This window comes from Brachycentrus maculatus, unplaced genomic scaffold (genome assembly GCF_059751285.1).
Source record: "Brachycentrus maculatus isolate JH-2025_06_01 unplaced genomic scaffold, ASM5975128v1 h1tg000081l, whole genome shotgun sequence".
NCBI classification, from domain to species: domain Eukaryota; kingdom Metazoa; phylum Arthropoda; class Insecta; order Trichoptera; family Brachycentridae; genus Brachycentrus; species Brachycentrus maculatus.
The window spans coordinates 2,403,417-2,415,604 of NW_028280835.1; the positions used below are offsets into that span (position 1 = coordinate 2,403,417).

A 12,188-nucleotide genomic window follows, 5' to 3' on the forward strand; every position below is an offset into this window, starting at 1 on the left:
GTTTATTTAACTAATGAGTATACATAGAAGATAATAATTATATTTTCGATAATTTATATGCGTCATTTTCATTTCAAGAACCTACAAATGACTCCCTTGGGGAATAATTTACATAATTTTGCTATTGAAAAACCAACAGAACATTTCACAAAAATAACTGAACCTAAAATTTTAAAAGTTGGAGGATGTTGTGAGATGGGGAAGACAACGAAGAAGACAATGTTATGCGCGTGTGAGGAGAATTGAACCATCTAGACTACCCCACATCGCACTCCATGGTCAACCCCTAGGTAGACAATACTCAGGCAGACCACCAAAGGGATGGATTCTGGAAATTGACATCGCAAGAGGCTAATCTCTCTTAAAACAGGCCACAAGGTCTACACCAAGATTAAAAAGATTTAAAAGTTTGGTAATAATATACTGACAATACTTGGGCCTAATTTTCTTTTCAAATTAAACGATGCGAATTCTTTTACTCAATGTTAGTACTAAATTTTGACAAAATTTGGTCACCCTCAGTAAACTTTCTACCTGTAGTACTACTCCTTACATACGTACATTTTTTTCTCCATCCCAAACAGGGTTACCGCAACAACAAAAAAAACATATTGGTAGTAATAAAAAGAATACGCAGTTACACAGCCCATACCAAATACTCTCTTTCGAAAGAAGAAAAAAAACTTTTAACTCCTACAAACTTTCAGCGAATTAGTTCGCTTACATTGTTGGCGAGTGGTTAATGCCTTAGACGAAATTACACCTACGATACCAAAGAAAATAATTTTGTTATTTTTATTTTACATTTTTAATCGAATATCAATTCGCAATTTAATTTCGATCGTTTATCACATGAAGGAAAAACATAAGCACCCATGTGCTTATGTTTTTCCTTCATGTGTCAATTTAAATTTAAAATAGACTCCTTAATAAATAACTATGTGATTTATAAAATAAAAATCATTATAAAAAAAATATTTGAATATTTATTACAAAGTATCAATTTTTATTAACGTGTATTTTTATTACTGATCTTATACGAAGCACACATACGTATAGTATAAATGTACGTAGGCGCCAAGGTGTAAGTACACTACATATATATGTATATGTACCTAAGTATCTATACCTTGCTATAAGATCCTTTGGAATTCTTTGAGATGCTATCAAACGCACAGGCTACACACATTGCTCCATTTCTTAGAAGCCTCTGTTTGTCGACTGCTTTTACGTCGAGTTTTTGCTGAGAGAAATAATCTGTATCATAATAAATAAATACATGATATTATAAAATTGTTTATAAAATTTATTTGAGTTTATAAACATTTTGTTTCTTTAAAATTATAAACTTCACTGAATTTTTAAAAATTTAATACATACGTCCCAAGATTTTACATTTTTCAAACGATGAATTTTTTTACAAAAAAGCCTATCTGCAATTAGAGTTTGCATTAAAAAAATTTATTCCTTTTTGGTTTTATAGATGAATTATTCATTGATATTTTTTTCTGTCAAGTCATATCAATTTTATTGCAAAAGAAAAACACCTCATTTATTTGAATTGTTATGATCATCCCAGATGATGGATGCTGCAACGCGGTACGAAACGTCGCCAAGAATTGTTACTTACATACGCTTGTTCAAAAAAATCTACTACCATCTGATTGACCTCGACAATCTAAAATATACATTTCACAAACGTGGGTTTGCAAATGAACATAAATTATTGTACGTCGTATTTCTTCGTTATTTTGAATATGTTTTTCATAATTACAGCATTGCTAGGTGAAATATTATTATTGGACATTTTTATTTCAACTGATATCCCAATTAAATGTCAAGGTAGCGAGAAGAATATTAATACGAGGAAATAAGTAGGAATTGCATTAAATCAAGATATCCGCTTTCTGATACTAAATTTGGCCGCAATACCTCCAGCACTTCTATCGTTTTTGCAGAATTGTCACGATTTTATGGAAGAAATTTATTATATGGTATAAATAAGTAATATTAAATTTAATTGGTAAATTTAATACAATAAATGTTGTGTTTTTATTTTCTTCTTTTTATGGCGAAATTATTTATGTAGGTTGTCAAAATATATTAAAAATTTATGTCATAGTTGTGATGGTATTATATTATATTAAGATGCGTGAATACCTAGCTCATTGTACTCATCGGAAGACTGCTTAGCAATGCAAGATGTAGGTACTCTTACTTGCTTAACAGATAAGGAATTTGAAACTATTTGAAAATTAAAATAACTGCATTAAGTTAACAATAATCTTCCGGTGCGAAGGTTTTGGCTCTAGATGCAGTTGGTCGAGTGGGTAGGTGAAAAGAGAGCGTTTGCACGTGTGTAAGGGCTTTTATAGCCTCCGATACGTCACTGTTCTCGCTAACTCACTGTTGCCAACTTGACAGTTTGACAGCTTGACAGGTCCGCTATTTTTAATTATTTTGTTGTTTATTTTAATCTCCTGGTCAACGTTTAACTTTTAAATTTCCTGATTAATATTTATTTTTATTTCATTTCTTATTCATTTTTATGCAAGCAGGTGTCTGACATTCAAAAATTTCATAAATGTACATCTTCTAAAATTTACTGCAATGTTCCTTTCTTTAATAATATATTTTCTTCTCAAGAATACGTTTAGGAATAAGGAGTTTTTTTTAAATATTTTTATATATATTGGGTGTATCCATAACCTTGTTCACCAAAAACTAAACAATGGTATCTGCTAAATGAAGCTTTCTTAAATCAACCATAGATTCAGCCCGTGAACTCATGAATCTTGCATACATCCAAATGAAAGGGTCTATGTTAAATAAAAGCCTTCCCAATACATCCATAGATGTCTCTAGTGAAATCACATGTACAGTGTTATGAGATTAATGATAGATGTAGGAGATCCAGAATTTTGAGAAGTATAGTAGTCAATCATGGTAAGAATGGTGAATGATAAGTGATCACATAACCCAGCCTAAGACAGGTCGTAAGGCCCATGAAAATACCCAGAGTTCCTCATTCCTCTTCATCTACATAGGTTGAGATTTTTTTTGGTTTAAATTAAAATTTCTTACTTTTGCATTCGACTTATACACCTCACCGCGGCGTCTTGACCCTCCATCTTAGAAGAATGGCGATGGAAGGGGAGGGTGCGGGATATAAATTGAAGCGGGGGGTGGCCTCCACTCCTTACCCCCGCCGCCTCGCCGGGGGAAGGAAACACTCAACGGGCGGGGAAATTTGGCGGAATAAGAATAATGAGTAATGCGAGACCGTAAAATATCGCGCCGAATTAGGTACATGGCAAGATGGCGAAAGTGTTATTCGGCAGCCCGGTCCAAATTCCCCAATTAGAAATGGGTAGGAAATTCGCATTTCGGTGCTTTCGGAGCTTTCGGCTCGTGAAGGTGCCGCGATAGCGCGCGGGAATTGCGATATTGTTTTATCGCGTTCTAAGAACTGTTTTCTCGATTTGTTTACTGTTATGTAGAGCCAACAAAAGTTTATTGCGCTGATGCCGACTGTATAATGACGCAGACAAATACAACCAATAGAAGGCAGAGCATATATAAATATATATATATATATATATATATATATATATATATATATATATATATATATATATAAATATATATATATATATTTTTATAAATATATAAGTATATATATATATATATATATATATATATATGTCCGCCTCCGTAGTGTAATGGTCAGCACGCTCGGCTACCGTTCTGGAGGTCCCGGGTTCGATTCCCAAGGGGGGTAAAATAAATATAAGTGATTTTTTCACTCTAATATTTATTCAATATTACCATGGACTGGTACCTGAAGCGGAGGGCTGATCACCTTTCCTTCATGTGTAAACGATTAAGATAACACTGCGTTAATATGACACAGTGCCCTATGCACCATTGGGGTGCGGATAAGGGTTTTATATATATATATATATATATATATATATATATATATATATATATATATATATATATATATATATATATATATATATATATATGTATATATATATATATATATATATATATATATATATATATATATATATATATATATATATATATATATATTTATATATATGTATATATATATATATATATATATTTATATATATATATAAATATATATATATATATATATATATATATATATATATATATATATATATATATTTATATATATATATATATATATATATATATATATATATATATATATATATATATATATATATATATATATATATATATATATATATATGTATATATATATGTATAAATGTGTGTGTTTAAGCTTACCCTTGCCTTGATGTTGTTATATAATATGATTTAATGGCTTAACCTGGATGACGTTGTCCATGATAGAAGGACCTACAACCTGAAGATGAGGGGAGCTGAATCCAACAGTCTACAAAGACGACAAGTTGGAATGAACAAGGAAGAAGATAACTAAGTTTTCTTGTGGTGAGATATATTTAGATACACTCATATATAAAAAATGCTAATCATCAATTAGTAAACAAACGTTTCATTTTGATGGTTCAATTTTATCTGTGCCATTTTCAAAACTTTTTCAAGCCATCTTAGGCAATTTCAAAGTATATGTAGGTATAATTCCAGGGATCCAGTTCCTTCTAAATTCCTCTAGATCCTAATGGACCTTCTAGAATCTTGGCTCCTTTTAGACCCTAGAAAATTTCCTTTGTAATGTTTCATCTCCTCACATTTCTGTTCTCTTTATTTCTCGTACTTTAGTGGGTGCAGTTGTTTTGGCCTTTACAGATTACAGCATGTCATCAAGTCTTAATAAACCCTCGTTATCAGTAGCGTATTTTTTTCGTGCTATTTATACGTATTTCTTATGCATTTAATATTATAATTAACAAAAATATGCTGCATTATCTACAAAAAAAATATAACTTTGTTGCTTAGATGTCGGCAAATAAATGAAATGTAGACCCCTAAAATAGAGTTCAACGCTACCATAGACAAAAGCTGCAAGATTTGAGATTTTTTATATCCATGATGTACAAAACGTGAACATTTGTTACTTTATTATGGAAAAAAAATATGGGAATAGAGGAGACTGATTTTGTTTTAGTTACAATTATTGGTTTTTGGCTTAATTTTGAATTTTGGATCCCTTAATTAAAAAAGTACATTTTGATTGTAGTGAACATTGTTATTTTCCATAAACTGTCAACAAATTAAGTAGGTTTATTTTAAGCGTTTATATTTTAATGTTGAATTATCTCATTTAAAAAGATGTGTTTTTAATTGCTATTGTTTCCTAAAAAACAAATCATATTATTTTTTCTCGGGTCCATTTCAACCCACAAGACCAGTTACTAATGTAAAAATACAGAATGATGTTAAGGGTTATGATTATTTCTTAAGCTAGGAGCATAACAAGTTAACCCTGAAAGCAACATCGATCTTTTTTCCAAGACTTTAATTACCTTATGGAATTTAACTATTTAGGTAGAAAATTTGTTTTATTTTGCATTTGGATGTGAAAATATTTTTTATTAGAAATCAGAATTTATTTCACAAATTTGGGAGAGAACATTCACAAATTTAACGTAGTTAAGATAACGATTTCATAGGAATGTACTCGCTTATGTACTACCTTCAATGTTACAAGACATAATATTATACCTAATTCAAAGTTCGATAGCAATCTATGTATGGAGAGTACTAAAGTAAAGTGGTGCTACTATTGTTCCCCATAACCTTTATCAAAACGTAATACCGAATTCTCGAGCAAAGCGGGGTAACTCGCTGGAGTAGGATCCTAATTGGCGAAACATTTCTGATATGTGTTAGTTCCAGGGTAAGGGAGCGTAAAGTGGTGTAAGTGTGGATTTATGGGATTACGTAGTGCGCTATTCGAGGCCCGTGAGAGCCGATAATTTATTACCGTCTACATGGCGATATTGTTTCGAAGCGATTGCTCCGCAAAACGCTACCCGTGGCTATTTCGGTACGAGGAGAATTAATTTTGGATATGCCACCGTTTCTTTTAACACATGTGAGGGATATTTTCTGAAATTGTATTGTTGATTTATTAAATTTACAAGAGTCTAAAAAAAATCGTAACTGAAATAATTATCGACATTGCTTGTTATACTTTTTGAACATTATTTTTGAAATATTTATTATACGATGACCTCTTCCCAAGCATATGAAATTTTTTATTATACATACTTGTTTGAAGCAATTATTTGTTTATATTTTTTTTATAATGCTAACACGACAGGATTAAAAATCAAGGAAAGATAATTTAAAAATACAGAACAAAATCTTCAGAATTTACAACAATCCGCTATTATTTAAATATCTGTTTTATTTATGCAGGCAACTGTTCTTAAAACACAAATATTTATATAATTTACAGCTTTATTGATTGGAATCTATTTTATATGTTACATCTAACGATAAACTAAATGTCATAAAACGTACCGTTAGTACAACTGCACAATAAAAAGAAATACGCTATCAATATGTGTGTGTGAGATTTTTTTTATATATATTTCTTTATTTGTTAAATTTGTTAAGATTGTTTTTATATATTTATAAATTTATAAAACATGTAATAATAAAACATATCAAAAATTAATTTATAAAATTACAATGGTAGTTTTTTCCTCAAGCAATATTCCTTGCTTTATTCTATGGAGTAATTTATTTTTTATATTAATAAATTAACATTTTGATTAAATTCGAATACAGTTCATAGCATTACAAATATGTTAAGCGCCTTTTAGACGATATTTTCTAAAAATTACGCCACATAAACTAGTTTTTTTTAATTATGACTGAATTGAATCCTATGTAAAAAAGTAAGAACAAGTAAATTAAGTTATCTATTTAACTTATTTTTTTAAATACAAAGATAATTATAAATCTCATTATAACCTACATTTTTAATTTTTTTCATTTGAAGTTATTTGGGAATTTAACAGAATATATTTACATCTAGTCATTCACATATACGAGTATTACAGAATAAGTTCTTCGGTACTTGTACACTTCTAATTACAAAAATCCACATTTGTATATTTGTAAAAATACCTGGAAGAAGACTGTAGGGAGTAAAGGAGGGAAGGGGGAATATCAAAGCCAAAGACAAATTGTACGAAATGAGGGATACACCACGATATCAATGTCAACTTGCAATGTGAAACTTCAAAAAACTTACAAAACTTACAATATTACAATTTTTATGATCTCTGCATACATTTATCAAAAAATAGCGTCGTTTACATCTTTTACGTCCCGCAAATTAATAATCTAACATAACAAACACATGGATTTCTAATGCTCCTGGCGACAAAAACGGATACTAATACATAATGTACAAGCTAGGAAGTGCTCATTCGATTATATTTGTATGCAAGTTTATATGTATGTAAAATATATAAAACTTCCACATACAAACTTAATATATTGGTAGTTAAGGATTCTTAATTCAATATTCGATACTTGACTATATTTCATTTAAAAATTACGAATATTTTTTTTTTAATTTAAAAATTTGTTTGAAAACAGGAAATAATAAAATATAATAAACAAATGATCCTCAAATGTTTTAGAACCAGCAAGATTTTTTTGCCCTTAATTATTTACATATGTTTATTAAAAATGTACATAATTTAATACACGTATATGTATACTATACTAATATAATAGTCGGTGAGTGGTTATATACTAATATTATTAACATTTTTGTAAAAAAAGAAATAAGAAAAAATGACTAACCACAAAGTAAATGCTTTAAATATTAATAATATTGAGAATATAAGTAGGTGCTCATTGAAGAAAAGGAGGAGAACTGCTGTACCTAAAATGGATATTATCACTAAGGTTATTTTATTCATACTAATGAAGGTTTTTTTATTTGTTTCAGGATTTCTTCGAATACACTACATATTGTGCAGTGGGGTGAGTCTTCAACACTGCATGAAAATTACTATAAACTTTAAACACTTTATTTTAAGGCTCTTAAATTTTCGTTTACGGTAGATGTGCCTTTATTTTTAAAAGTTAAGAAATCGATATTTATAGTAAACAGTCACATTCATAGGTTAAGTAATTTTTTTTTAATTAAATGTTATTTGAAAAATCGTTTTTCTTTTATTTTTTTCTCATAATATTTATGGTATTATTTAAGTATTTATTGAAAATACATTTTGACAAATCTAATCCCATTACTATAAATCATATGTAATATAAATTATAAACAGTAATAATGACAAATAAAATAAATAAATAATCACCATAAAAAAATGACAAAATATGACTACAAAACAATATGACATGATATTCAGAAAAACTCAAACAGAGAATGGTGGACAGGTATTTGAATGTATTAGTTCACATGTACATATACAGACTGAGGATGAAATCGGTTTGCACAAGACAACTTCTTGAAATTGACACCCCTGAAAAGTTATCTTATCTAAAGTTTCTTTTTGAACCACATCACTTTTTTTTGTTTCATCAAGTTGTTTTACAACGATAAGATGTAAGTTTTTATTTTTTTATATTACCACTGACTTATAACAAAATGAAAAGTTATCTGCGTAATTAAAATTTAAAATAATAATTAATTATAAAATAATGTTTACATGTTCGGTACGCCGCTGCATTCCAGTAGCTGGTACAAATTTGTTATGGGAATTGTTTAGTTGGAGAATCCATTAGGGACAACTTCTAGGGAAATATTCAGATTGAATTCTGATAAGAATTTGTCATATATTCTATTGTAAAACTTAGGCCACTTAACTACAGATGGCATTCAAGAAAAATATTTTTATAACGTAAAATAATAGATATTAAATGAATAACGAAAAAAAAACTATATAAACCAGATTTAAAATTTAAATAAAATATAAAAAAAAAAAACAAATACGAAGTAAATTTTATAAAAATATTAACTTAATAAAACCATAAGCTTAGTCAATAAAAGAAAATTTATTTGTATATTTTTATACTTAGGCTTCATTTTAATTCGTTATTTATTTAAAATATTTTTTTTGATCTCAAGAGCTCTCTGATTAATTAAATGAAAAATAAAAATCTTCTTGCTTTATATATTTCAGTAACTTAAGTATTTGTATTATCCATTATATATGTCTCTTAATAATAAATCTTACATGGTTTACAATAACAGAAAAATGCATACTTAGTGTTACACACAATTTTATATTATTTATTCTTGCTTTTACAAATATTTTACATATATGAGGAAAATTTTTTAAAAAACCCCGTTAGTTAAAATGGAATGGATCGTAATATTGCACACAATGCAACTTGACATTATTTCATAGATGAGTTTTTTCTGCTGTAATTTTTTTATCGGAAGCTAAATCAATCCTTTCTTGCTTCACTTCCAGTAGCTTTAGTTAACATTATTTAAGATATTATAAATCTTTGACTAAGTGAGACAAAGCTATGAAATTTATTAATATTTCATCTTAAATTTCAAATTATCTACCTACTTGCTGTCTAAAATAAAGTCACGAAGTCTTATTTAGTAAGTAATAATTATAATGTATGTATGTACTAACAGAGTATTTGGGTGATGTTATAAAATAGACTAATTAATAAAAACTATAAATATGTGATATGAAAACTTGCCTATTTTCAATATTAAGTGATAAAAGGCTAGTTTTTAACACATAATTATAGATTATTTATTGATTTGGCGTTTAATTTGTAGAACTCAATTTTTATTTATGCATTAATTTTTAAATCAAACACAGATTTTTTGAGTCTACTAAATTGTATTTTAGTAACACAAACACATGAAAATTTTAATATTATGACAGTTGTTTTGCCTAGTTATGGCATTTTCAAACGAATGGAAACGAAAGCATTAAATTTTCGGTCAATAACACATGTCATACGGAGACATGACAACAACATTCGTTTGAAAATGCAATAACTAGGCGAAACAACGATCACAATATTAAATTTTTTAAACAACTAAGTAGACTTCAACTAAGTAGACTAATCTGTGTTTGATTTAAAAAAAAATTAATACATAAAATAATTAAAGATAATAAAAAAAATATGCAGGCGGTACCTACATTGATGTACCATTTTGTTCTCGGTGTTTTCTGAAGGGTTAAGAGAAGCCTGGAGCGGCAACACTTTGTACCTACTACAATAGTTGAGAAGGAACCGTTTGGGATTTTTTATGTCCTCGTAAAACATTAGGTCTTATTGCGAGCGTGAGTGCATAAAAACAAGTTAACAGCCATTTGAAATCTCACCACCTAAGAATGCGTAAAAAAATCACGCGTTAAATTATCGGTCAATAACACATGTCATACGGAGACATGACAATAACATAAAAGTTACGCTACCTCGTGGTAACATTACCAGCGAGAGCCATAAACTGGCCACTCGACCGGCGACTGACGCTCGCCAACCGCTACCAGGTAAGCATCTGAAAGTGACAATTACATCGGTCGCATGTCCTTGTTTATATTGGCCAAATTATATTTTAAATAATTTTTATATGTTTTATTAATCATTCATTTCTTCAGCCGTGTACGAGGGAACTCCGAGGTGCCGGAGCGCTGTACGAGAATGCGCGTAAACTCTACGCTACTCGCGCTCGCGGTGGGGGTGCGGGGGGAGGGTCGCCCCATTGGTCGGGCGCGGAGCGCGCCGCGACCCCATTGGTCGGCTCCCGACGGAGGGGGAACCCCTGTCGCGGCCATTACTTATCGGTGGGCCTCGACCGAACGCCCGTTATCTCTTTCTAATGTGCGAAACGCAGGTAAGATTTAACGAGTACAACCGTTTTCTGTTAATGTCCGGTTTTTCGGTATCGCGGGAACGTGGGCCGTTTGAAAAATGGCCGCCTCCGTCCCGCTCGCTCTCTCGGGCCGGGCGGCCGGCGGGGGCGCGGGGCGCGGGGGGCGGGCGCGCCGCGGCGGGCCGCCTCGAGAGCCGCCGGGTCGGGTCATTAGCAGTCCGCGAGGATAGCGAGAGGCACGCGAGCAGACCGCAGCTCCCGGCCCCGTCTCACTGCGCGCTCCGCGAGTCCCGACTCGCCCCGCGCCCCGCGCTCCCTCGTCGCGTCCCCGGGGCATGGCGCGTGCCGCCCCGGAGTCATGAGCTCCAAGTTCATCATCGATAGCATGCTCCCCAAGTACCAGCAGCCGCTGCACGGAAACCTGTTCGGGGGCGCGCTGGAGCTGGGCGGCTCCCCTCCGCGGGCGGGGGCGGGCTCCCCCGCGCAGCCGGCGCGCATGTACCCGTACGTACCGCACCACCAGCAGTTCGGCGGCGCGCCCGTGGTGGGCGGCTTCCCGCCCGCGGCGCTGGCGGCCGCGGCGGCCGACGCGGACAAGTCGTGCCGCTACCCGGCCGCGGACTCGGTGGTCAACTACCTGGGCCACCACCAGAACGGGGGCGCCAGCGCCTCGGTGTCCGCCGCCTCGGCCAGCATGGCGGCCGCCGCGCAGTTCTACCACCAGGCGGCCGCCGCGTCCGCCGCTTCGGCCGCCTCCGCTGACCCGCTGGGCTCCTGCTCGCAGCAGGCCCCCGCCCCGCAGCCCCTGCCCGACCTGCCCCGCTACCCCTGGATGTCCATCACGGGTCAGTATCCACAGCTACCCTCCGCGAGGACCTTACCGCTTCCGCTATTCGCTCCTTACCCTCTAATGTCCCTCACTTCCGTAGTGTTTCCTTAGACCGATCTAGAGAATCCTGTAAACCCAAAGTGAAAAGTTTTCTCCCGAAATCGTGCCACTAGATCTCCTTAATCCATCCGTAGACGTAGTAGTCTCTGTGAAGTAGAAATCGAATGTGTTGTTCACCCAGTTCCTCAATCCTATTCCTCTCCACATCCCACCATACGTAGATTGTGCACTTGAGTATCATTTGCTATGGTAATAAAATAAATCTGCCCGTATGTTTCGCTACCATAAACATAACATTAAATTGAAGGTCAGACTCTCATTCATTGTTGGTTGTTCTAATGACATAACAAAACTTGGATGACTTTCTGAATAGTAGAGTTGTAAAAAAATGTTGTCGGAATGGAGAATGATCTATCCCACAATTACTTACATATTTGAAACTGGATAGGCCCATATGCAGTGTTAATACTTTTGCTGCTTACCATACATTATATTTTT

At 33.1% G+C, this 12,188-nt stretch overlaps 1 protein-coding gene and 1 long non-coding RNA gene across 3 annotated transcripts in view; both read left to right on the plus strand.

Annotated features, from left to right (window-relative positions):
• Window positions 1-8,102, plus strand: part of LOC148310979 (uncharacterized) — a 313,791-nt gene extending 305,689 nt beyond the window's left edge. Inside the window, exon 4 of the long non-coding RNA XR_015837323.1 lies at window positions 7,940-8,102. This is a non-coding gene — a long non-coding RNA (uncharacterized LOC148310979). The remainder of the gene's footprint in view (window positions 1-7,939) is intronic.
• A 2,914-nt stretch (window positions 8,103-11,016) lies between these two features.
• abd-A (abdominal A) overlaps window positions 11,017-12,188 on the plus strand; it is a 64,097-nt gene continuing 62,925 nt past the window's right edge. For both annotated transcript variants that reach the window (XM_088257482.1, XM_088257483.1), the window contains exon 1: window positions 11,017-11,646. In XM_088257482.1, the coding sequence (XP_088113608.1) occupies window positions 11,160-11,646 (487 nt within the window). In that variant the 5' untranslated portion in view covers window positions 11,017-11,159. The remainder of the gene's footprint in view (window positions 11,647-12,188) is intronic.